Genomic DNA, 26,478 nt, shown 5'->3' with positions numbered 1-26,478 from the left:
CCTTAAATGAAAAAGACTGGCAAGACTAAGAGTTAGCTTGGAAGCAGAGCAACAGCAATTCTCACAGGGTGCTGGTGCACACGTAAATTGCTACAGCCACTTTGGAAAAACAGTCTGGTGTTAACTACTAAATTATACACGTTACCTATGACACAGCAATTCTGCTTCTAGATACATACTCACAAAAATTCATGCACAAGTGCACTAAGATACATATACAAATATTCATAGCAGCACCATTATACATTGTGGTACGTTTGTGCAACAGAATACTACACAGCAAGGAAAAATGAAAAATGCCCACTACATACAACATGAATACATCTCACAAACATATTGTTAAGGAAAGGAAGCCAGGAACAAAAAAATACATACTTTATAACTCCGTTTATATAAAATTCAAAAGCAGGGAAAACCAGTCTGTGATATTAGAATGCAGAAAGTGGTTTATCCTTGGGGAGGACAGATGGATAATGATTGGTAGGGGGCTTCTGAGGAGTTGGAGACATTTTATTTCTTTATTTGATTTGACCCCTCATGGCTTCTGGCTAACTCCAATTTATTTTCTGGATCTCCCCAGGCTATCACTCCATGGAAAATTTCTGACTATCCAAACCTACTCTGGAGTAACCAGAGCTCAGAGTTCAGGAAATACTGTGTGCTTCTTCTTCTCTCTTTTTTTTTTTTTTTTGAGGCGGAGTTTTGCTCTTGTCCAGGGTGATCGCAATGGTGATCTCTGCTCACTGCAACCTCTGCCTCCCAGGTTCAAGCAATTCTCCTGCCTCAGCCTCCCAAGTAGCTGGGATGACAGGCATGCACCACCATGTCCAGCTAATTTTGGATTTTTAATAGAGATGGGGTTTCACCATGTTGGTCAGGATGGTGTTGAACTCCTGACCTCAGGTAATCCGCCTGCCTCAGCCTCCCAAAGTGCTGGGATTACAGGTGTGAGCCACTGTGCCCAACCTACTGTGTGCTTCTTATTACAGTCCTCATTCTACAATCCTATAGCTACGTATTTAGCTGTCCATCTGTGCTAGAATGTGAGTTTCTTTAGGGCAGGGCACTGTGTGTGTGAGATTCATTTCTGTCTCCTCAGTGCCAAGCGACTGATAGGAGCTGCGGTAAAAGATTCAGAAAGAAAGTGACCTTGGGGGTGGCTTTTCAATATTCAGACATTGGAGTTGGAGAGTGGCACATGCCTCCCAAGATATACAGTAAGGAACTGCACAAAGTCCAGAGAAAGGCAACTCAAATAACAAAAGACTAAACAGACCAAGGATTAAGACTTTTCCTTCTAGCTCAAGGGCCACAAGGTGGACATGAACTTCAGACTGCAGGAGGTATAAAAAGTATACTTTACGTTAGCATTTGTCAGTTTATTTTTATTTTTATTTTTTTTTGTTTGTTTGTTTTTTTTGAGACGGAGTTTTGCTCATGTTACCCAGGCTGGAGTGCAATGGCGCGATCTCGGCTCACCGCAACCTCCGCCTCCTGGGTTCAGGCAATTCTCCTGCCTCAGCCTCCTGAGTAGCTGGGATTACAGGCACGCACCACCATGCCCAGCTAATGTTTTTGTATTTTTAGTAGAGACGGGGTTTCACCATGTTGACCAGGATGGTCTCGATCTCTTGACCTCGTGATCCACCCGCCTCGGCCTCCCAAAGTGCTGGGATTACAGGCTTGAGCCACCGCGCCCGGCAGCATTTGTCAGTTTAAAATGTAGTGTTCCGTTCATTATTCATTCAACAAAAACTGAGCACTAGCTCAGCACAAAGACGAAGGAGGCCCAGCTCCTCTCTCAAGGAGCTGTCTAGTTTATCTTTACAACCTCGTACATCATTATTCCTTGTTGACAATTAAGGACAGTTGAACTGTCCTTGAGAGCACAAGTTCACCAGCTGTGGTACTTTAAGCAAGTCACTTAATCTGTAAGGCTCAGCTTCCACAAAGTAAAATGGGAATGGTAATATCTAGCTTGTTGTTTTTAAGATTAAGCGTGAAAATACGCAATAAAGTGCTTAGTTTTCTGCCTGGCTCATGGTAAACAACCATCATTAAGTGGTGTGCAAAGCATTTACAGCATAAGTTTGGTTGCTCTATTTCATTCTTGTCCTCCCTCCAAACCTCATAGCTCCTCTAATTTGCTTGTCTTCCTTGGGCCCTGCACAAACCCTCTTAACAACTTTCAGGTACCATCTATCCCAGGCAATCATGTTAAGCCCTGTTCTTGCTCTCATCCCTTTGACCTGCTTTCTCCTGTCTCCCCTTTTCCTTATCTCCCATTTTCTTCCTGCCCCTTCCCTTTCTTTTCTCCTCAGACTCCTTATCTTCGGATTCTGCAGGTTCAGGTTTGCTTGGTGACCATGGAAAAGCCAGTATTTAACTGCCGAGTCTCAGTTTTCATATCTTTAAAACGGGAATAGTACTATCTACTTACAGAATCGTTTTGTGGAAATAAGAAAGTGCAAGCACTATGTACATCGTACAGTGCCTTACAAAAATTATTTACTAGCATCTCTAAACTATGCCCTTTCATTCTCTTCCTCCCCTTCCCGTCCCCCGTCCCCGCCCAACTGTGAGACTAAGAAATTCTTCGAATTCAATGTTAGGACAGAACTCCAACCGGAGTGCAGCTTTTCTGATTGTTCCCGCCTTCCATGCCCAAACGAACCAATCATATCGCCCAGAGAGTGGCGCGGTATCGCCACTTGGAGACCACCAAGAATGAAGTTTGCATTTTTCCTGTGTTCTTGCGTCCAGCTTCTTCACGTCTCGCACCCCAGCCTCCCGGCATTTGAAGACAGGACCGTCCTCTTTCTTGTCCTGGCCACCCAAATCCTGGTATCGAAAGGGTTGAACGGCGGCGACCGGAAGTGTGCAACAGCGGCGGGTCTCCCGCTAATCGACGCCGGAAGTAGCAATTGCTAGAGAAGCATTCCGCCGGTTTCGCTATGGCTGCAATTCCCCCAGACTCCTGGCAGCCACCCAACGTTTACTTGGAGACCAGGTGAGGGGGTTCGGGCTTCTGGGACTGGAAGACGAGACGCGGAGCCCGGCCCTCGCCGTGGGTCTCCGTTCCTGGCGCGTTCCTCCGGGTGGCCGGCCTCCACGTGGAAAGGGGCGTGGAGCAGCGGCCGAGGCGGCCTCCTGAGGACTGAGAGGGGACCGCCATCGCCCGCGTCCAAGCTCTGCTCCGACTCGTGCTGAGGCCTCAGCGACAGCTGCCTGGTTGTCCTCCTTCCTTCAGACCGCTCATTCATTCATTCATTCAACAAGCGTGTAATGGGTCCACAAGCCAGGCACATAAGATATGAATTCGAGGATACAGAGGTAGATAAAACACACACAGCCCTACCTTTAGGAGCTTATGGTATAATGAAAGAGACAGATATGTAAACATTGCGTGATAAGTAGAACAGTTGTAAAAACAAATTACAGGAAAAAACAGGAAGAAGAACATTTTTCACACTATCAAAGAGTGATGTGGTAACCAACCTGCTAGTGCCATGCCTCTGGTGTATGTAATCTCGTTTAGTTTAATCCTAGCAACTTAAATCATGAAGGTATTATTTCACTTTCTCCCTTTTAATATTAGCAGGAGGAAACGCCAGAATTTACAGATTAAAGCCTTGACCAAAGCCACACAGCTAGTAAGTGGAAGAACCTCCCTTGGAGCCTGGTGTGCCCGTCTCACTTTGCTGGGTTCTTTAGCTCTATTCATTCCATTGCCTCTTTGGAAAAAGCTCAAAGTGATCTTTACAAAGTAGGACAAGGAAAGGATCCTGCCCCAAAACCTTTAATAACATCTTGCTTCTATAACAGTATGAAGTAAAAATTTACTAATCTGACATTCAAGGTTATTTTTTTCATCTGGCTCTTGTCTACCTGCCATTACCCTCTCAACAGCCAGAGACCAGCCAAGGTCTCTGGGACTGTCTTTCTGTTCTTGCCCATTGCTGCTTTCAAGCAAAGCAGAGTTCTGTCAGTTCTCTCTATATTTGCTCATGCTGTTCATGCTCTCTGGCCATCTTTCCCACCTTCTTATATGGCAAAATTCTGCATCTTCAGGCTCCATCCTGTAATTTCTGTAGTCCCCTGTTGGTATTTTTTCAAGTTACAATTCAAGCAATGTAGACATACAGAGTAAGAAGTGAAAGCCACCTCCTCCCTGAAAACACTATCAACAGTTTGTTGAATGATTGTCCAGAGCTTCTTCTATGTACATATAAACCTCTCTTTTATGTTTTCATTTTTTAACAAAAAAATGGGATCATATGATCACACTCTATGTATGTTTTTTTCTGTAATTTGGTTTTCTTTCACTCAGTAATTCAGATAGCTGCCCTTAGTATGGATAGTTGATATTTTAGGCATTTCCTATTTCAGGGACATTTAAGTGACAAACACTGGGATGAACATCTTTGCACATATTGTATCCTTAGGCACTTTTGCAAATTTTTCTAGAGGATACTTGGAGGTTGAAATTGCTGAGATATTCCCATTTCAGAATTGTATATGTATTTCCTGATTGTCTTTCCAAAAGGCTACTTCCAGTGTTTTAAAAATACCCACCAGAACGTAAGCTTCATGAGGGAAACAGTGCCTGAAATAGTGGCATACACAGAGTAACTGTTAATCTGTGTTGAATGTAAGCAGTGATGAATTGCAAAGATGAATTGCAGGCAGAAAGGCTGTTAGAAAGCTATTTTCTAGCACATTCCACATATACTTATAGAGTATTTACATTGTGCAAGGCACTGGATATCCAGACTATACAGAGCTGACTCAGTTCTCACTGGCCAGGTGCTGTGGCTCACACCTGTAATCCAGCACTTTGGGAGGCCTAGGCAGGTGGATTGCTTGAGTCCAGGAGTTCAAGACAAGCCTGGGCAACATGGTGAAACCCCACGTCTACAAAAAATTAGCTGAGCTTGGTGGTGCATGCCTGTAGTCCCAGCTACTCAGGAGGCTGAGATGAGAGGATGGCTTGAGCCTGGGAAGCGGAGGTTAACGATAAGCTGAGATTGTGCTACTGCACTGTAACCTGGGTGATGGAGGAGACCCTTTCTCAAAAAAAAAAAAAAATTGGAGCTTAAAGTCTAGGCATGTGCTGGAGTAGAGGGGAAGGTACCTACCCTTTCTCTTGCCTCTTCCTTATCCTTTAGTGGTACTGGGGAGAAAAAAGCACTCATCCTGTTGGGTAGGTACAAATATTCAAAGTTATCAGGTTTTGCGTTTGTTATACTCCCTCCCAAACAAACATAAACTAACTTTTATTCTATTAAAATTTTTTGAAAAGATAATATATCAGCTTTGTGCAGTGGCAGTATTGTAGCCAATGAGGTTTATCCAAGGCGCGATTATTGCTAATTAAAAACTTTTCCCAATACCCTGCCATGACGACTTGAAATATAGTCAGCATTGGCAATTTTTGACAGTCTTTATGGAGACTGAATTAAATATATATATATATATATATATATATTTACATGGATCAAAAATACGAAAGTTTTTAAAAGGTATTTATTAAACATCTTCTATTTCCCATCTACCCAGTCCCTACTCCCATCCAGAAACTTCTAAATAAATATGAACTCCTGATGTTTTAATGTCCCTTTTAAAAAAAAAAAAATTAAGTATAAGAATTTTTTTCCTAGTTTAGGGGTTGGTTATATTTGTTTTAGATCATCAGTGATGTATATGTATGTGGCATTAGAATTTTGAGTTGTCCATGCTTGTTATTTTGCAGAAAAGAAGTACCCAGAACACCTGCATGTTTTACTCGAAAAAGATAATCAGTGTTTATGTTACTTGCATTGTGGTGTTTTCCTTTGCTGAGCATGAAATCCAGTGGTTATCACAATTTCATGACTTAACAAGCTTGAAAATCAAGAGTCGTGGAGCAGTCCCATAATATTCCTGTCTGCCCTGACCTTGTTCCTTACTGGAGCTGTGTTGTCCTCTCTTTCTGCAGCATGGGAATTATTGTGCTGGAGCTATACTGGAAGCATGCTCCAAAGACCTGTAAGAACTTTGCTGAGTTGGCTCGCCGAGGTTACTACAATGGCACAAAATTCCACAGAATTATCAAGGACTTCATGATTCAAGGTGGTGACCCAACAGGGACAGGTACAGTTAAGCCAACATTAGTTTATGTTTTCTTTTTCTTTTTTTTTTTCTTTTTGTCTTTTTTTCTACAGCCAACATTAGTTTCTGAAGTCTCTGTCATAAATAGGTGATAAGGCAGCCAGAGCTCTCCTTTCCACTTACTAAGGACTGTGTTGGTTGATTCTGGTGACAACTCCTGCCTCCATCAAACACATATATGTGAAATTGGCCAGAAACCAACCTTAACTCCTAGGCTGGGTAGAATTTTTCATAACTGCATATATTGCTCACTAAAAACAAATAATATTTGTCTGAATTATAGTGATGCAAGTAGTCCGATCAATAAGAAGGAAAGACTTCATAATATCTTAAGAATAATAAAATCCTGGGATCTTTTATCGATTCATTCATTTAACAAATATTGAGTATCTGCTTTGTGTCAGATACTTTTCTAAGCTCTGGGGAGATACCTATAAAGAAAGAGACAGAATTCTTGCCCTCAATAAAGCAGCAAAAGGGGTGTGGGGATGCAATTTTAGTAGAAAAGTCAGGGAACTCCTCTCACATTATTGGAGAAGATATCTGAATGAAGGAAGAAAGTGAACCTTGTAACTGGGGGAAGAACGTTCTGGATGGAGGGAAGAGCAAACGCAGAGGCCCTGAGGCAGGAGCGTGTGCTGGAAATCATAAGGTACGTGGTACGTTGTAGGGCAAGGTAGAGACTGGGTTTTATTCTGAGCAAGATATGAGCCGTTGGAGAGTTTCAAGCAAAGGAATGATGCGATCTGATCTATGCTTTAAAAGGATCACTCTTCGGCCAGGCCTGGTGGCTCACGCCTGTAATCCCAGCACTTTGGGAGGCTGAGGCAGTTGGATCATTTGAGGTCAGGAGTTCAAGACCAGCCTGACCAACATGGTGAAACACTGTCTCTACTAAAATACAAAAATTAGCCAGATGTGGTGGCTGGCACCTGTAATCTCAGGTACTTGAGAGACTGAGGCAGGAGAATTGCTTGAACCCAGGAGATGGAGGTTGCAGTGAGCCAAGATTGTGCCACTGCATTCCAGCCTAGGCAACAGATCGAGACTCTCTCTAAAATAAATAAATAAATAAAAGGATCACTCTAAGTGATGTTTAGAGAATAGATGGAGGGACAAGATGTAAACACTATGTAAATAGTTGTTATACTGTATTGTTTGGGGAGTAATGACAAGAAAAATAGTTCTGTACACATTCAGTACAGATGCTTTCTCCACAGGTATTTTCAACTGCGGTTAGCTGAATCCATGAATCTAGAACCCACACGTAGGGAGGGCCGACTGTGCTCATGTGTAAGTAGCTGGATAGGAATATGGGGTTCAGGGAAAGACCTGGTATGGAGTTATTAATTTGGAAGTTATTGGCATTTAGATGGGATTTATTAGTGAACTGGTGGAACATTTACTCATTTTCAAGGACCCTTGCTTCTCAAGTCTGCTTTTTCTCTGCTAATCTCTGCTTGTTTGCCATTAAACAAGTTTGGTTCTCTCTGACAGAGTCTTTTCTCAGTCTTGTTCTTTTTTGTCATTTTTGTTTGTTTTTTTAAGATGAAGTCTCACTCTGTTGCCCAGGCTGGAGTGCAGTGGTATGATCTCAGCTCACTGCAACCTCCACCTCCCAGGTTCAGGGAATTCTCCTGCCTCAGCCTCCCTAGTAGCTGGGATTACAGGCAGGCACTACCACACCCGGCTAGTTTTTGTATTTCTAGTAGAGTTGGAGTTTCACCATGTTGGCCCGGCTGGTCTTGAACTCCCAAGCTCAGGTAATCCTCCCGACTTGGCCTCCCAAAGTGCTGGGATTACAGGTATGAGTTACCACGTCTGGCATTTTTGTCATTGTTAATTGTCTCATGATTTATCCTCCATGGCCAGAAGTACTCAGGTTTTTTGTTTTGTTTTGTTTTTTGGTTTTTCATGCATTTCAAAATACAGAATATATAGGAAAGCAGAGAAAAGTGGAGAAATCATTCGTAAGCATAGCTCCTAAGGATATCTAACTATCATTAACCAATCCCTCGATATCCCACCTTTCAGAAATGAACAGTGTTAACTTTTGGTGCCCATCTTTCTAGATGTCTTTCAGATGCCTGATTTAAAGGATAACAAGATAAATGGAAACAATTTCAAAAGAATAGGATATATTATATATGCTATTGTTTTTAAAATAGAAAGCATTACATTTAATTTTATATATATAGAACAGAATACTTGACTTCCTGCAGTGAAAGATGAGGCAGGTAGTACTTAAATTTCTACCTATTCTTATCTTTCCCTGACCTTAATTTTTGTTGCTATTTTTATTATTATCTGTCCTGCGCTCATCGTTCGTTCAGCTGCAGTGCGGGTCCTACGTTTTGGTGGATTAGTGCTCGCAGCTTGTTTGGCTCTTATCCTCACAAGTGCTAGAGGGCAGGGTTTCTTGTCTAGTGGGTTTTTGCGCTTTTTTTCCCAGAATGCTTAAGGTCACAATTGTCCAGTGGTTTTTTTATTATAAGAGCTAGAACTTTGTTATATTTTTAAGCTCATTCATATTTGAGAATTTCTGCCTGTTACCTTTATACTTGAAAAGAGATAGCATGTTGTCATGCTCAGCCCCCTCACTGTGTGACGCACTGTGCCACCTTGGGACTTCAGAGTCCCCACGAGCAAGAAGGCTCTCACCAGATGTGGTCCCTTGACTTGGACTTCTCTGCCTCCACAACTGTAGGAGATAAATTCTTTTTTAAAAATAATTTTTTTAGGCCAGGCGTAGCGGCTCATACCTGTAATCCTAGCACTTTGGAGGCTGAGGCAGGAGAGTCACTTGAGTTCAGGAGTTCAAGACCAGCCTGGGCAACATAGTGAGACCCCATTTCTACAAAAAAATAAAAAATTACCTGCACACGGTGGCATATGTCTATAGTTCCAGCTACTTGGGAGTCTGAGGTGGGAAGATCCCTTGAACCTGGGAGGTTGAGACTGCAGTGAGCCATGATTGTGCCCACTGCACTCCAGCCTGAGCAACAACGTGAGACCCTATCTCTAAATAAATAAATTAATTAAAATAAAATAAAAATTTTTAGAAGGAAGAAAAAAAGAGACCATAACTGGTTATAGTGTTCTGAGATCTTTTTAGACGATTCGGATCCATTGCCTTCTGGTTTGGTTTTTTGTTGTTGTTTGTTGTTGTTTATTTTTTTGGAGACAGAGTCTTGCTCTGCCACCCAGGCCCAGGCTTGAGCACAGTGGTACGATCATGGCTCACTGCAATCCAGACTCCCTGGGCTCAAGCACTTCTCCCACCTCAGCCTCCTGAGTAGCTAGGACTACAGGCATTCACCGCCATGCCTGGCTAGTTTTTAAATTTTTCGTAGAGTTGAGGTCTCACTATGTTGCTGAGGCTGGGCTCAAGCCATCCTCCTGCCTCGGCCTCCCAAAGTGTTGGGATTACAGGCATGAGCCATCATGCCTGGCTGCCTTCTGTTTTTGAATATGCTTTTGGAGAATACTGAGGCCAAATTTACTCCTTTCTTCATTTCAGGGATAATTATTTGATTTCTATTTCTGAATCTTATCTCTGTTATACTTACTGGATTTTCTATTTCAGGAAATTAGTTATTTGTTTCGTCACCTTTGCCTTTCATATCTATAACATTTCTTTTGATTGTGTGATAGTATTTTTTTTTCCCTGCATTCACTAAAATAATCTCAGACCTATACTCTATGCCTTACTCAATTTTCAGTCATGTCTGTTCTGTTCTTTCCTGCTCTAGTTTATTTACTAGCTCATTACTGTTGCCGTTTGAATCTAATTTTGTTTCCTTAGCTCTGCAATCTTTTCATCTTATTCTATGATGTATTATCTTGTCTTTGAGCTTTTGTTATATTAGATTCTTACCCCTCTTGAATCATCATAGCTTGAAATAGCCATGGAGAAGCCACTTTCTCCCAGGCTGAGTTCCTGGGTTTTCTTTTCCTTCCTCCCCTCCTTCATTCTGTCCTTCTGTTGGTTATGGTATGCTTGCCTAGTTTCCATGCCATTTGTTTTCATCTTATCCATGCTTGATGTCAGCACCTACATTATCCACACCTTTTACTTGCTCAGATACGGTGTAAGTAGAGTCTCCTTGTCATTCTCCCCATTTGTCTGGAACTAGTTGTCTTTCCCATTTCAAACGTTAGGTTGCTTTGTCTCTATTCTATTCTAGCCTGAAGAGGGGTGGGAGAGAACTGGGTCTCAGCTTGTGCTGAGGGAGCCACCTGTGGGAGGGCTAGCCTCTGTTCTGTCTTCCTAGACTCCATTAAAGCCCTGTCCCAGCGCCCCTTCCACCAGCCAGTGGTGTCTGTGTGTCACCACTCTAGGCTCTGGATAGTGCCCAATTATGGCCCAGCACCCTGGAAGGTGGCCAGCCCTGCTTGCCTGTCCTGCCATTCCCGAGCCCCTGTGATATGTATAGGCTTCTGCCCTCAAGGGCTTTCCCTGACTTTTTCAGAGCTGCTCACTCACTCCCCTATTGGCTTCTCAGAATTGGAGGGTATTTGTGAAAATTCTCAGTATGACGTGTCTTTCCTGGTTAATACTTTCAGGGAATACAGGCAGAAGAATTTTCTATTTTTTCCTCTTGGCTCTTTTTACAACTTTAGCATGTTTGTTTCCCTTTTCCTTTTTGGTTGATGCTGGTGAACTTTTGGCTTTTTAATTTTTGTGTGTTCACTTTATTGGGTGTTGGGAGCATGTGGTAAATGCACCTGGGAGCAGTAACTGTGGGGCAGTTACTGTGGGGCAGATGCATCTGAATGTGTGTTCTAAGCTAGGGAACCCAGAAGTACCCAACCAGGAGGTTCCTTCCTTGTCTGTAAAGGGAGATCTGAGTCCCTGGCTCATCCTGTGACACATGGGCTGCACACAGGTTAAGGTCCTGAGTTTTGGGTTGAATGAAGATCACCAGGTGAAGATTGTTAGGGACAAGGTGCTAAGTGGAAATGCTGTATAAACTGCATGTTTTTGCAAGCGATGGTGGTTCTCCTGTCCAGCGCACCATCACTGGAATCTCTTCCCTGTATGTAAGTCCCCAATAAAATCCCATGTCTCATCTGCTGGCTCTAGATCTCTTCGGCCTCTCGAATCTAGTGCCATCCCCATTGGGGTCAATAGGGGTTTGGCACAACAGGGAGGCAGCGTCTAGTCCTGCTTCATTCTACTTTGTCTGAAAGGGTTCCATCGATACTTCGATGTACCTCTTTCCTGTTTTGTTCCTCTCTCCCCCTCATGTTGTTATGAAATTTTAATTCTTAATACCAGTGAACTGAGAGTCCATGATTAGGGTACAAGAATTGGAAGTGACTCAGGTGTGAGTTGCTCATGCCGGAGCTTTTCTATATTTCTGTAGTTGGTTCACGATCCTTCATAATGTCACATTTCCATGGTGTAATGTTAATGAAATTGAATCACTCAAAAGATTTTCAAATAACTGCATCCAGCCTCAAGTATAATGAATGATTGATCAGCCCGCTGGTAGGTCTGTGGTGGAAGGCAAACAGGAGTTAGGCCCTCCTGGGTCACTAGTTCATATTTTCTAGCTGATTAGGTGACATATTTTTTGCTAACATCTCAGTTGGGCAGCAAGTGACATCCTGGGCTCTTCAGCAAGTTGATGTACCACTTCCGTTCACAGCTGTGCCTCAGTCTGACCACTGTGGAACCATTCTTTCCACATGCTTTCTCATAATACATATTTGCCAGATAATTTTTCAGTTCAGATACCCTTTGACTTCCTGCTTCATTTCATTTTAAACCATTTTCCTACCTTCAGCTTTCCCATGCTATAATAACTATAGAGGCTCTTTCCTTCGCCCTCTGAGTGTCTTTTATCTGTTTCTACTAATCTCTTTCTCTCCTCTCTGTAAGACATAACATCCTGTCAAGTTCTTCATTTAGCTCTTCTTGCTCTCACTCGGCCTCACAGTGCTCACCAGCTGCTGTGATTGCTGTGATTAATTATATGCTGATTATCCTGTGCGTCACTCTCACTTTGATTTCATCTTTCCTCCTGGTAGCCCCAGGAACACCTGAAATTTAACGTGTTGAACAGCAAGCTCTGTTAATTTTATTCATTTGATGAGTATTTGCCAAGAGTCTGCTGGGTATCCTGTGCTATTCTGAGGCCTGTGAGAAGCACTTACGCATTAAAAACCAAGGCATTTTCTTTTTCCTTGCAGTTCCCTGCCCTGCCAGGAAAGAAACTATTCATTGTAAGAAACAATTAGAACAGTATAATATAAATATGCAAATGCATGTTAGTATGGTGTGGATTATATAATATAGGTTGGAGTAATTCATAATAAGGGAAAAAGAACAATGGAATGAGATTAGGGTGGTAAGGAGGAATATGTGAGGTGGGCCTTGAGAGAAATGTAGACTGTTAACCCTTGGAAAGTAGAGGGAAGGGCATTTTGGATTTAGGAAGAAGAGTGAGTACAGGGCAGGAGTGACCGAGGCATGGAGGGACCCCACCACCCCAGGTGTCACATTTTCCACACTGGACTGGCTCTTGTGACATCACCCAGCCACCTCTCTATGCCCAGAACAAATGCATCAAATGTGACTCTTTGGCCCCTGTAAAATTTACAGATCTCTGAACTGCGTGTTTAGGGAACAGTAAGGAGCAGTTTGGGGCAAGTTAATGGAGACTCCTAGACAGAGGAGTTCACAGATCTGAGGAGATTTCGTGCAGCTGTGGACTGTGGCAAGACAGTGTGGTGCAGGGCTGAGCTTGGGCTTGCCTCTTGCTTCCCATGAACACTTACTAAAGTAAGTTGCAGTACCTTGCTGAGCCGGCTCACCTGTCGGGAGTGTGGTTACATGCACCTCCTAGGCTGGTAGTGGGTAGTACATGAGCTGATGTTGGTAAAGTGGTTAGCATGGGTTTGACACAAAGTGGGAGCACAAACGAATGTGACTGTTATTTATTTTGATTGTTAATTCATTTAACAAATATCTATTAGACTCCTTCTGTAGACCAGGCACTGTTCTAAAAGCTGGGGATACAAGAGTAAATAAGAAAGTCCTTGTGGCCCTCTCGGTCTGGTGAGAGATGGAGAATGAAAAAGTACATAATATGCTATCAGGGATGGCAGATGATATGGGAAAAGGAATGTACTGCTGGGATGGAGCAGGGTTTCTCAACCCAGGCAATGGTGACATTTAGGGCTGGATGATTCTTTGTTGTGGGGGCTATCCTGTGCATTGAAGGTAGGTTAGCTGCATGCCGGCTTCTACCTACTTGGTACTGATAGAACCACTCAGTGTGACAACCAAAATTGTTTCCAGGCATTGCCCACTGTCGCCAGGGGTCAAAATCACTTCCCATGGAGAACGACTAGGCTAGAAGAGAGGGAGGTGCTGGTTTGGAGAGTGTGATTAGGGAAACCTCTCTGACAAGGTGGCATTTGCACAGAGCTCTGAATAAAATGAAGTAGTGAGCCACGAGACTGTCGGGAGCAAGGGCACTCCAAAGAGAATAGCAGTCCGAGGCCTTAGACCGGAGTGTGCCTGGCAGGAAACGGCACAGGGGCCGCGTAGCTGGAACACCTGAGAGAATGGCAGGAGATGGCTCTGAGAGTAACAGCACCTGATCATGGAGAGTCTTGTAAGCCCTGTTGAGGATTGCGGATTTTATTCTAAGAGTGACGCAGTGTTGATGGCGGGTTTCAAGCAGGGGAGTGCTGTGATCAGGCTTGTTTGAAAAGGATCCCTCTGGCCACCATGAGAAGAATGGAGGGTGGGGAAAGAGGGAGGCAAGGCTGGAAGCAAGGAGACCAGTGGGAAACTTTTATTCCTATTCAAGCTGGAGATGGTTGTCATTTGAACTAGGGTGATAGCAGCCGTGTTAGTTCTGGTCCTCTGGGAAGCAGACACCAAGACAGAGATTTATCGGGCTAACACCTGTGAACGATAAAGGGGCAGGGAGCCAGGGTTGGAAGGGAAGGTCTTCACACAGCAGTGCAGGCCTGAGTGACACCTGTGAAAGCAGAGGGATGGAGGAGGAGCAGCTGCCAGTGAGCAGTGAGGAACACCTGGAGACTGGAGCCGTGGAAACCAAAGGAAGCCACTAGCTCAAGCAGAAGAGTGACATCGAGTGTGGATTGAGTAAAGTGAGTGCTGAGGATTGACCACTAGGTGTAGCCACATGGAGGTCACTGGCAACCTTGACAAGAGCGGTTTTAGCGGAGCAGTGCGCGGCAAAAGTCTGAACGGAGCATGTTCAAGCGGGAATGGGGAGAAGCGGAGACACTGAGTGTTGACAGCTTTTTCCAGGAGTTTTTCTGTGAAGGGTTGTAGAGAAATAGGATACTTGGAAATAGAGTTTTGTTTTTTAAAATAGGAAATATCAATAACATGTTTAAATGCCTATAGGAATAATCCATTACAAAGAGAAAAATTGATCCATTAGAGTGGGAGGTTATAGTTGCTCAGTTCTTTAAAAGTGAACAGGATTGGGTATGTGGTGGCAGGATAGTCGTGTTACACATTAGATGGCTTCCATATGCTGTCTCATTTAATTCTTAGAACAAGCCTGTGAGACACACGTATTACTGCTACTCCCATTTTGCAGACAGGGGAACTGAGGCTTGGAGAGAAAGTGTCTCAGTTAAGGTTAAACAGTAACTGGTGGAGTCAGAACTAGAATCCAGATCTTTCTGACTCCAAAGGCAAGTGAGAAAGAGAAGACTGTGTCTTTAGAACCACAAAGCCCCTTAGAGAACTGTGGCGTTGTTCCCATCTGGTATATTAACAGTGATTGTGTCAGGTAGCAGTGCTTTTGGCTATAAGTAACAGAAAACCTAATTCCAGGTGCTGTTTTTTCTTATACAATAGAACATCTGGAAGTGAGCAATTACTGTCATCTCTTCACCTGCCCTGGAGAGTTGTCAGTGATCCAGGCTTGCTGTATCTTTCCACTTCACCATTTGTCATGTGCCTTTGGTCTTGAACTTGTTAGTCTTATGGTTGCAAGATGGCTGCTGCTCTGGCATCACCCTACTTTCAAAGAAGGAAGATAAGGAAAGAGCTGTAGACGAAAGACAAAAGAGTGTGTTTGTCCCTTTTTATCAAGAAAGCTGTAGCTTTCTCAGAAGTTTGACTCAGCGACTTCTGTTTATATCTGTAAGTCAGAACTGGGTCATCTGGCCATGCCTGTCTGCAAAATGGATTTGTCAGCACCTGCCTTTTTTTGTCTCTGAGGTTGAGGCAGGCTGTGGAGGAGGAGGTTGGGGATGCTCAGGAGACTACTGATGGACAGTGTCTGTTAGAGGCTATCTTGCCAGAAGAGAGACTTTGATTGGTCAGTTGCCCTCTGATGTTGAGTGCCCCGCTGGATCTCCTTTTAGGCCACTGCACATCTGTGGGGCTGGATATTAATCCATTATCCCCATCAACTGTGACATCAGAGGGGCGGGGACAAGTAGCACCAAGTGTGGTCATCTTCATGTAAAACACTGCATGTCCCATGCCTTGAACATCATCTTGACAGGTTTCCACAGTGACTAAGGAGGAGGAAAAAGGGACGTCACAGGGATGAGAAAAGGGTTTTTTGTGTTTTGTTTTTAAGAAACAACACAGGGGCTGGGCACGGTGGCTCACACCTGTACTTTGGGAGGCTGAGGCGGGCGGATCATGAGGTCAGGAGTTCAAGACCATCCTGGACAAAATGGTGAAACCCTGTCTCTATTAAAATACAAAAAAATTAGCCAGGCATTGATGGCACGTGCCTGTAGTCCCAGCTACTCGGGAGGCTGAGGCAGGGGAATCGCTTGAACCTGGGCGGTGGAGGTTGAAGTGAGCTGAGATTGAGCCACTGCACCCAGCTTGGCGGCAGAGCAAGACTCCATCTCAAAAAACAACAACAGCAACAACAAACACACACACAGGCCAAGTGTGGGGTTCACGCCTATAATCCCAGCACTTTGGGAGGCCAAGGCAGGCGGATCACCTGAGGTAGGGAGTTCGAGACCAGCCTGGCCAACATGGAGAAACCCTGTCACTACTAAAAATACAAAATTAGCTGGGCATAGTGGTGTATGCCTGTAATTCCAGCTACTTGGGAGGCTGAGGCAGGAGAATCGCTTGGACCGGGGAAGTGGATGTCACGGTGAGCCAAGATCACACTATTGCATTCCAGCCTGGGCAGCAAGAGTGAAACTCTGTCTATAAAAAAAAAGTAAAAAGAAACAACACAGATCATAAAGAAGAAAGTTAAAAAATTTTAACTACAAAGGTTCTGTGCATTGGAAGATCCCATTAAAAGAGTGAAAAAAGTTAAATGGGAGAAGTTATTTGCAAAGCACTCACTAACAAAGGATTAGTATCCGTAATGTACAGTTGAGCCTTGGCCAACGTGGATTTGAACCATGAGGGTCATACAGGTTTTACAGGGCCCACAGCTGGACTTGAGTGTGCAGGGATTTTGGTGTCACAGGGATCCTGTGTCAAGGGACAACTGTATCAATTCCAAAATGTCATACCACTGAGTAGAAGTGTGGCTGTTCACAGAGGGCCGTTACAAGTAAATAAACCAGTAAACACGAAATTATGCCAAACTTCAGAGAAATGCAGTTTAAAACACCACAAGAGGTCTCACATGTCTCAGACTGATAAAAGGACCCAGAGCAGTAAGAGAGAGAGTGCTGTGGGGAGGGGTGCATGCTGGTTCATCCATTTAGAAAAATCTAGCAATGATGAAATACTCAAACTGTGACTCTACGTATCCCCTGTGAGGTATTGGCCCCCTGAGAGCTCTTGCACTTGGTTTTTGGAGACAGTATAAAAAGAGTTTTTACAACATGGTTGATTAGTCAAAACATTGGAAGGATCCTTAATATCAACACCAGAAAAGATAAGACAGAGCATTATGGTCATCCAGTGAGGCGAACACTGCAGAGAACTGCCTGGAACAAAGTGGATGAGTCTCTCAAACAATGGTGAGCAAAAAGCTAATTGCAGAAGAATGCATGAAGTATAATATTGCTTATGTAAGCTTAAAAACATTCAGAACAGCAATACTTTTTTTATAGGGACACTTATATGTGTAATAAAAAAGAAAATGCATGGAAATGCCAAATTCTTGTTAGAATAGTGGTTACCTGAGAGGAAAATGTGATTCTTTGAATCAGCGGTTAGCTCCTAGGAGATGAGTGGTGGGGAGAGATGCAGTGGAGTGTGTGGTGGGGTCTTAGCTGGACTTCCAATACTTTATTTCTTGGGGGCAGGGGTGGTCCTAGACATTGGTCATATTATTCTTTGTATATTTGCATGTCTGAAATAAATACATTGAATAAATGATCCAAAAAGAGGACAGAAGAGGAAAAGACTCTCTTCGTTGTTGTTTTTGGAGACAGACGGGAGCGCAATGGCACAATCATAGCTCACTGTAGCTTCGACCTCCTAGGCTTGGGTGATCCTTCCACCTTAGCCTTCTGGTCTTCTGAGTAGCTGGGACTACAGGCATGCACCTAATTTTTGTACATGGGTTTTGTACATGTAGATGGGTTTCACCATGTTGTCCAGGCAGGTCTCAACTCCTGGGCTCAAGCAATCCATCCGTCTCAGCCTCCCAAAGCGTTGGGATTATAGGTGTGAGCCACTTGCACCTGGCCAGAAAAGAATCTTGAAGGTTCTTTTCTAACCTCTAACCAGAGGTTAGAAAACAGGTCTTTGCCTATCTTCGGTGTGTCTTTACTAGACCAGGCACAGAACCTGCAAAGCTTCTAAATCGTTGGCTTTCTAACTGATAATTGACATCTGTGTAGCATGCTCTGCACTGGAGAACTCTTCAATCATTCTCTGTCCCTCTGCCACCTCTCGCCTATTCCACATGCCTAGAGGAATGTTTGAATTGGAATTATTTGTCTTTCTGACATTTTGTTGCAAACCCTACTGAGTTGAATTGGGTTATGAAAAGATAACATAGTATGAGTAAGATATTATGAAAACTATGCCTATTAAGTAAAGGAGGTCTCCATGCTCTTGCCTCTTGTCTTCTCTGATTGTTTAAAATCCCCACTTCATCTGTGACTCTTGACTCACCTATTCTTTAATGCACTTCTTGTTTGTGGTGATGTTTATGTGATGGTTTTCCATTCCTAGAGGGCAGAGCCCTGAGGGTTTTGTTCTGGCAGCCTTCAGGTGGCAGGGATCACACTTTGAAAGCTCAGGCCACAGACGGACAGCGCACTGCTGAACTGAACCCTTAGCTTGCTCACTGAAGTCCTGCACACAGGGCCTGGCTTCAGTGTGGCATCTGTTTGGCCCCACAGCCCTCTCCCTCTCTCTAGTCTCTGGTAACCCCAGGCAGGAACCTTGACTATTGGTTGCCAAAGGACCAAGCAAAGGGACGATCAAGTCAGAGGGAATGTATTAGTTACATAATTGCTGTTTGGAAGTATCCTGACAGGTTGGAATTTTTGGAATGAGTTTTACACAGTTTGGTATGGCTCAGTATTTTTCCAGAAGCATAGGTAGCCTGGGCCAAGTGGGAGGTTCCCCTAGTCTGTTAGGATTCACCCCCATTCCTCTTTGCATGAGAACAGTGTTTTCTTCCGAAAAGGAAAACGGAGGCTGTGACAGGCTCCCTGTGGTGAAGCCGACTAAAAGGTAAAGCAAAGGATTTTTACCATGGAAACACCTTAACCATGCCCAGGGGCCCTGGGGGTGGACTTGGTGCTTTACCATGCTACTTTTATAGCAGGTGGTAGAAGGAAGTGAGCTCCCTGCACTGGGCTGCGGGGCACGCAAAGTACCCATTGATGAATCCAGTGTTTACTTTGTTCTAGGCTGCTTTGTCATGACTGATCAACTTGGAGAAACCAATGTAGTTCAGTAAGGCATATGATTGACTACATAATTGATTAGAATTGGTTAGGAAAGTTGCCTCCTGTTAGGACATATTTTCCTGTGAGAAAACCATGTTTAACTTACGTATTTTTTTTCTGTTTTTTTGAGACGGAGTCTTGCTCTGTTGCCTAGGCTGGAGTGCAATGGCGTGATCATGGCTCACTGTAACCTCTGCCTGCTATATGTTCAAGCAATTCTGCCTCTGACTCCCAAGTAGCTGGGACTACAGGCACACACCACCATACCTGGCTAATTTTTTTTTTTTTTTTTTTTTTTAATTTTTAGTAGAGATGGCGTTTCACCATGCTGGCCAGGCTGGTCTTGAACTCCTGACCTCGTGATCCACCTGCCTTGGCCTCCCACAGTGCTGGAATATGCCACCACACCTGGCCTAACTTATATCCTTTTGCTGTTAGAGCAAAACCTGCCTGAGCTTAGGGTATTCAGCACAGCACCATGCTCTTGTAGACATAATATAAATAACATTTGGTGGTGATGCTGCTAGCAAATAATTCTCAATCCTATGTTTCTTAATTTTCTCTGTATTTATTTATTTATTTAGAGTCAAAGTTTTGCTCAAGGCCTTGTTGCCCAGGCTGGAGTGCAGTGACGTGATCATAGCTCACTGCAGCCTCAAACCCCTGGGCTCAAGCAATCCTCCTGCCCCAGCCTCCCAAGGACCTGGGACTACAGGCATGTGCTGCCAAACCTGGCTGAATTTTAAAATTTTTTGTGAGCCAGGTGCAGTGGTTCACACCTATAATCCCAGCACTTGGGAGGTCAAGGCAGGAGGACTGCTTGCTGCTAGGAGTTTGAGATCAGACTAGGCAACATAGTGAGACCCCATCTTTACAGAAACAAAAAACAAAGAAACAGGCATAGTGATACATGTCTATGGTCCCAGCTACTCAGGAGGCTGAGGTGGGAAGATTGCTAGAGCCCAGGAGGTTGAGGCTCTGGTGTGCAATTATTGTGCCACTGCACTCTAGCCTGGGTGACAGAGCAAGACCTTGTCTCAAAAAAAAAAAAGAAAATTTTTGTGGAGTCAGAGTCTTGCTCTGTTGCCCAGCTCGAACTCCTGGCCTCAAGCAGGCCTCCCACCTTAGCCTCCCAAAGTGCTGAGATTTTACATAAGAGCCACCACACCTGGCCCTGTTTTCTCTTTATGATGTACTGCCTCACCTCTCAACTCTGCCTACTGTAATGTCCCTTTCTTTGGCATTGCCACGTACCATGGTCCTTATTTCTCCTTCAGCTGGATAGCTTTGACATAAATGAATTTTATTTTCCATCATCTAGGTTAAGGGTGGCCGATAGGTTTCAACTCTTGGGCTATTTCCGATTAATTAATAATGGCTGCCTGAGTTCTGGGTTGGTAACATTCAGAGGCAAATCTGGCTCAGCAGGGAAGAATACTGATTGATTAGCAATGTCTGTGATGGGCACAGGGTTAGGGCTTAGGGCACTCAAAAATACTCATAAAAATGTTAAAAATCAAGAAACCTCTTAACACATCAGATTATGAATGGTGGTTATCTCTAGATGGTTAGGTTACAGGAGATTTTAATGTTCTTTTGATAATGTTCTATGTTTTCTACCTTTTTGATAGTGAACATGGATTATTTTAATGTGTAGGAAAAAATACTCAGCATCCTTTTGAAAAGGAAAGTGCTATTGGAGTGAAACCAGTGATTTGAATATGATATTAGTGCTAGCTTCTGTAGTTGCAGTGTACCTAGCAGCGGGGTGGTTTCACTGCCTTTTCCTTTCCTCTACTCTGGGAACTCCTCTGACCCTGGGCCATCATTCTTGCTGTGAGACAGAATGTGCGGCTGGCTGATTCATTTATCATCTTCTAATCGGGCAGGTCGAGGTGGTGCATCTATCTATGGCAAACAGTTTGAAGACGAACTTCATCCAGACTTGAAATTCACGGGTAAGTGTATAATTTGGCAGGACTGGGTAGGAAGGGGGATTTTAAAAGCTCAGTGCTCACTCTTTTGGCCATGATTCAAGGTGAATGCCTGACACCGTGGCATGGTGCCAGGAAGCTGCTCAGCCGTGGCGCCACAAAGTACCCTGGTGGATTAGAGAAAGTGGCACCTCTCACAAAGTTCTGAGCAATTCTGAGTGCTGGTCGGGGTGTTCTAGACTCTAACTACTTGTTAAACATCATAGGATATCAAAAGTATCCTCAAAGAAACAGGAAACCTTGGTAGGTTTTTGAGGGCAGTCAGGAACATGGTCCACAGTTAGCGAGGAACATCAGGGTTCAAGGCTGGGGATAGGTAAGGACAAGGAAGATGAAGTCGTCATAATAGTGCAGCGATGGCCATTGTATCGGGCAGAAAGCCTGCCCTAAGGGGTTGTCTGGGTCTGGACAGAGGCCAGAACAAAGTCCTGCCTGCTTTTTCATCACTAGAATAGGGCAGCAGCTCTACACCGGACCTGTAGGGTTATTCATACTCTTACATTTCTTCCTTTTTCCCACCAGGGGCTGGAATTCTCGCAATGGCCAATGCAGGGCCAGACACCAATGGCAGCCAGTTCTTTGTGACCCTCGCCCCCACCCAGTGGCTCGACGGCAAACACACCATTTTTGGCCGAGTGTGCCAGGGCATAGGAATGGTGAATCGCGTGGGAATGGTAGAAACAAACTCCCAGGACCGCCCTGTGGACGACGTGAAGATCATTAAGGCATACCCTTCTGGGTAGACCTGCTACCCTCTTGAGCAGATCTTCTGTGATGGCCCCAGTGGACAAGCTTCCTGATGACATAGAATGACATGTAATGCGAAATTTCATTTCGGCTTTGCAAATCATGAAGCTCAGGAAGCCTGGGGTCTTGGGTGAGTTAGAGATGGAAGTACATTTTAATAGGATGCTTCTTTTCTCTTCCCCCAGTGCCTAGGTTGACAGAGCATTTGCACAAATGCCCCTGTGTATCGATAGGTTGCTACTTACTTCAGATGACCCATAATGCCTCATCTTGTGCATGTCTGCTCTGATACACTTCAAACAAAATGTAGCAGACACTGTCATTTCTCAGTGGTTTTGCCTAACCAAACTTTTTCCTAAGGAGATTTATATTCTGGCCTACACTGCAGTCCTTGATGGCTGACAGCCATAGAATTCCAAACCAAGTAGTGTCGATTAGCCCTCTTAACTCTGTGCACACCCTATTTCAGCCTCTTACATTTGTTCTTCTAGGGAATGTATGCGTCTCTATATATATTTTCCCTCAAAACAAGAACATCAACACTGCTGTTTCTGATACTTAGACATCCCACGCAAAGCCACATTGAATTTTTGCCAAATGAAAAACGCTTCCAACAATCAAGTTTCTAAGGTGTCAAGCGGGGAATAATAATGTGTAATAATCAAGACATTAATTTATTAAAAGGAAGCAGAAGCATTGACCATCTTTTTCTCAGAGAAGAGGAGAAATCTGTGGTGAGCATAAGGACAGACTATGAACCTTCCTTAAGAAGTAGTCATCTCAGAAAGGAGAAGGGCCACTGAAGTTCTTTTAACCTAAGACTTTAGTGACATTAAGTCCAACATTTTTATATGTTCAGTTTTTTATGTATAAAAATAACTTTCTGGATTTTGTGGGGAGGAGTAGGAGAGGAAGGAAGTTAATACCTATGTAATACATGGACACTTCCAAAATAAAATGCCATTGATGGTTGAAATCGCTGCTGTGGTCTGATTCTAAATATTGTATGAGGTTCCAATGGCCATTTTAATCCCAGTCATTTAAGTAGTATTGCAGAGATCATATGTTCAAGATTTCACAGCATTGAAGACTTATGAATCTCCAGTGGACTTCCCCCTATTGAAGAGCAATTCTAACTCAAAAAGGGCAGAACCAGAGAAAGAAGTTAAGCGATATGAATTGACATTTCTGAATAAGGAGTGTATTAGTCCGTTTTCACATTGCTGCAAAGACACTACCTGAGACTGGGTAATTTATAAACAAGAGAGGTTTAATTGACTTACAGTTCCACATGGCTAGGGAGACCTCAGGAAACTTACAATAATGGTGGAAGGCAAAAGAGAAGCAGCCACCTTCTTCACAGGGCGGCAGGAGAGAAAGCGAGCACAGGGGAAACCGCCGTATTTAAACCATAAGATCTCGTGAGATCTCCCTCACTAACGTGAGAACAGCATGCAGAGGGAAAATGCCCCATGATCCAGTCACATCCCACCAGATCCCTCCCTTGACACAGAGGATTACAATTCGAGATGAGATTTGGGTGAGGACACAGAGCCAAACCATGTCAGGGGGATTACCTGTAAGCGAACCAGGTGGATGTGCTGAGAGACCTGCACCATCCCTGGAATTTGCAGAGGGCCCACCTGCACATTGTTATGGGACCAGCAGCAGTATGTCTTGTGGTGGTTGCTTCCTTAAGCTGGTAGCTCCTTGAAGAGGGGATTGCAACTTTAATATTTCTTAATACTCTGTAAATTTTGGACATGGTGATTTACTTTATGGAATGGTCAAACAAGGCTCTGTTCCCCAAGCCTTCCCTACCTTCAGCCTCTTTCTCTACCTTTCTCTTTTCTTTCAATAGCGAAAAAGCAAAACCCAACAACAAACTATATAAATGACTTCGTAAATTCCCAGAGATGGTTTTTATATTCAAAGTAAAGTTCTACACTCTGGAAAAATAGAAATATATTTATTTCAGCCTGAACTGGGTGGAGATACTTGGATCTGCCTCTGAGAGCAAGGAATAGCACCTGTCCACTAAACTCCCAGAATCATAATCCTGAAAAATCTCCACTTTCATCCAGGGCACAGGGGTGGTGGAAACATATCATTGCTACTCTGAAGCAAAGACGGTTCTGCATGTCTTGGGAAGAGAGCCACACAGGCACAGTTCCTTGTTTTTGGAAAGTGACACCAGACACATGCCAAGGCAGTCACGTGGGCATATGTCAGCTTTCACAGAGGATATAACCTCAAAGAGTGAAGCTTGAATTGTTTCCCAATTTGTCATCCTACCAATTAGTCACAGTTGTAGAAGTGTGTTTCCTTGTAAGGAGAGCTTGTCTAAAAGGAATCCTCCTTAACTCTTTGGTCATATGAGTGTCCACATCCTGTCAGGATTAGTACCATTGAAACAAGTCTCATAAAAGTGGGGTGTACTAGGGTTAGCTCATTTTGTTACATCTTAGATCAAGGTGAGGGTGGCTTATCAGAAGGCAAGGGTAAGTTTAAAACTTGGATGGGGATTATTGAAGATAGGTATAGGGGACTATGGGGTGCTCATCAAGGCACAGGAGAGAGAAAGTTCTGCCGCTTCCCACGTGGAACAGGAAAGAGATTCTAGACGTTTGGAGAAGGCTTAAAGTTGAGCCTGTAATCCCAGCACTTTGGGAGGCCGAGGCGGGTGGATCACGAGGTCAAGAGATCGAGACCATCCTGGTCAACATGGTGAAACCCCGTCTCTACTAAAAAAATACAAAAAATTAGCTGGGCACGGTGGCGCGTGCCTGTAGCCCCAGCTACTCAGGAGGCTGAGACAGCAGAATTGCCTGAACCCAAGAGGCGGAGGTTGCGGTGAGCCGAGATCGCGCCATTGCACTCTAGCCTGGGTAACAAGAGCGAAACTCCGTCTCAAAAAAAAAAAAAAAAGAAAAGTTGGGACTAGATAAGCCAGTAGAAAAGGCTTTCAAACAGGTCTCCTGGGATGACGGATAAGAAGCTTGGCACCCAGACTATAAAGTATGTGGCCCCAAGGGCCCTAGCCCAGGGCTTCTCACACTTGACCACACGTAGGAATCACTGAGGGAGCCTGTTTGTTAGGAAGCAGCTTCTGACTCAGCACTCAGCCAGAGAGTCTGCATTTTTCACAGCTCCCAGGAGACAGTGACTGCCGGTCCAGACACCACCCTTTGAGTAGTGAGATCCTAGAGGTCACATTTGTCCAACATGAAACTGGGGAGGGGGTTTTCCTAAGAGCAAGGGCAGTCAGGACCATGAGCTAATCTGCCTCCTGAAGCAGTGCTCTCCACCTCTTCCTGGTGGTCTTGGAAGAGGGAAGAGATTCAAAGCACAGGATGAGCTTTTACAGCTGCTGGCTTTGGCTACTAGGATTGAGCTTTATGAAAGCGTTCTGTTCCCACGGTAGTACAATGTGGACTTCAGACCCTGGTATGTGGCACTGAGATCCCCTGTGTGAACATGCGAACACCAGGGCGGGTAAGATTGTGTGGTCAGTAGACATGACAGGAAATGCAGGGAAAAGAGCTCTGGAACCTGACTAGTGGGTTCAGATCCCAGCTTCACCATTTACCAGCAGCATGAACTTAAATTTCTTAATTTCTCTGTGTTTTAGTTTCTTCCACTATAAAATGAGGATAATGGGCCTAACCTGAAGGGCGATTGTGATGATTAAATGAGCTAGAACAGGCATTTAAAACAGGAGCTAGCATTTAGAAAACACCCCCAAATGCTAGTTGTTATTACCAGTGGTCCTTGAAGCCACACACCTCTCCTGCCTCTTCATCTTGACGTATCCACAGCCTGACCTGTCTCAGCCTCTTGCCTCACAGCTTCTCCCTCCCACAGGGCTAAACTCTAAGAACAAGGACCTTGTCTTACTCCCCTCTGTGAGGCTTCCCAGCACCTTGTGTAGTACTTTGAGGTTATTGCTGAATGAATCAAATAAAATGTTCTCCATCAGAAAAAGATTGAGATCCTCTTGTAGAAATTAGCTGTACCCCAAATCTCCAAACCCAGGCCTCATCTGGTATGACAGCCAGGTCTTTCCACCAAGCTCTCTCGAAGTCCTCAGCCTCATGTATTTTTGGATGTGTCTCCAGAATATGTCAAAATAGCTTTCCCCACACAAACGATTGCTACCCCCAGATTCTCAAGCCAGTCAGAGCCGTCACTGGGGCCCCTTTTGGCACCATATTCTTGCAACATGTGGAGGAGGAAGCACTGAAAAGCATGCTGAAGCGGTGGAGTTTACTGCCTACAAAGAAGCACTTTGTGGTCTCAGAGTCCTGCTGCCTGAAGAGTTACTACTTTTTAGGTAAATACCAAGATAGGGGGTCTTCCAGCAACACCCTTACAGACGAGAGAAGCAAAGCTCAGGGAATAAAACCTGTTAGGGTCTCACGCTAAGGTTGGCTTGGCCTAATTTGGAAATTGGGTTCCTGGTTCTTCCGAACTCAAAATCCTTAATTTCATCAGAAACCACGGATGGCCAGTTGTGGGCAAGGTTTACGGACCGAGGGATGTGAGGCCTTTGTGTGACCTTGGATGAATCACTTTACCTCTGGAACTTGGAGTGCTTATTCATTAAGGGAAGATTTGAACTAGCCCCCAGTTTTGGAATCTGGGTCATTCTGAGAAGATCCCTCCAGCTGCCAAGCTTCCATTTAGCATGGTATTTTGGAAATTTGCCACTAGAGGCCACTGTGAATACAGTTTAGCC

At 44.1% G+C, this 26,478-nt stretch overlaps 1 protein-coding gene and 1 non-coding gene across 2 annotated transcripts; both read left to right on the top strand.

The window, feature by feature from the left end:
• The first annotated feature begins 2,635 nt into the window (after positions 1-2,635).
• Positions 2,636-22,720, top strand: PPIL1 (peptidylprolyl isomerase like 1). Its single transcript, XM_032253587.1, has 4 exons — positions 2,636-3,010; positions 5,978-6,132; positions 20,889-20,957; positions 21,516-22,720. The coding sequence occupies exons 1-4, from the start codon at positions 2,955-2,957 to the stop codon at positions 21,734-21,736; spliced, it is 501 nt and encodes a 166-aa protein (XP_032109478.1). The 5' UTR covers positions 2,636-2,954; the 3' UTR covers positions 21,737-22,720.
• Positions 5,313-5,453, top strand: LOC116533741. The gene has a single exon (XR_004261423.1). It is a non-coding gene; the product is annotated as a U4 spliceosomal RNA (small nuclear RNA).
• Positions 22,721-26,478: the final 3,758 nt, after the last annotated feature.

This window comes from Sapajus apella, unplaced genomic scaffold, assembly GCF_009761245.1.
Source record: "Sapajus apella isolate SASKATOON/1434 unplaced genomic scaffold, GSC_monkey_1.0 scaffold83, whole genome shotgun sequence".
NCBI lineage: Eukaryota > Metazoa > Chordata > Mammalia > Primates > Cebidae > Sapajus > Sapajus apella.
This window is presented reverse-complemented; position numbering and strand designations above follow the sequence as displayed.

Bases quoted from the DNA above. Each gene is read 5' to 3' on its own strand.
- PPIL1 (XM_032253587.1), top strand. From the start codon at position 2,955: ATGGCTGCAATTCCCCCAGACTCCTGGCAGCCACCCAACGTTTACTTG. The intron at 3,011-5,977 runs GTGAGGGGGTTC...CTCTTTCTGCAG, and splicing joins AACGTTTACTTGGAGACCAG to CATGGGAATTATTGTGCTGG. The intron at 20,958-21,515 runs GTAAGTGTATAA...TTTTCCCACCAG, and splicing joins TCCAGACTTGAAATTCACGG to GGGCTGGAATTCTCGCAATG.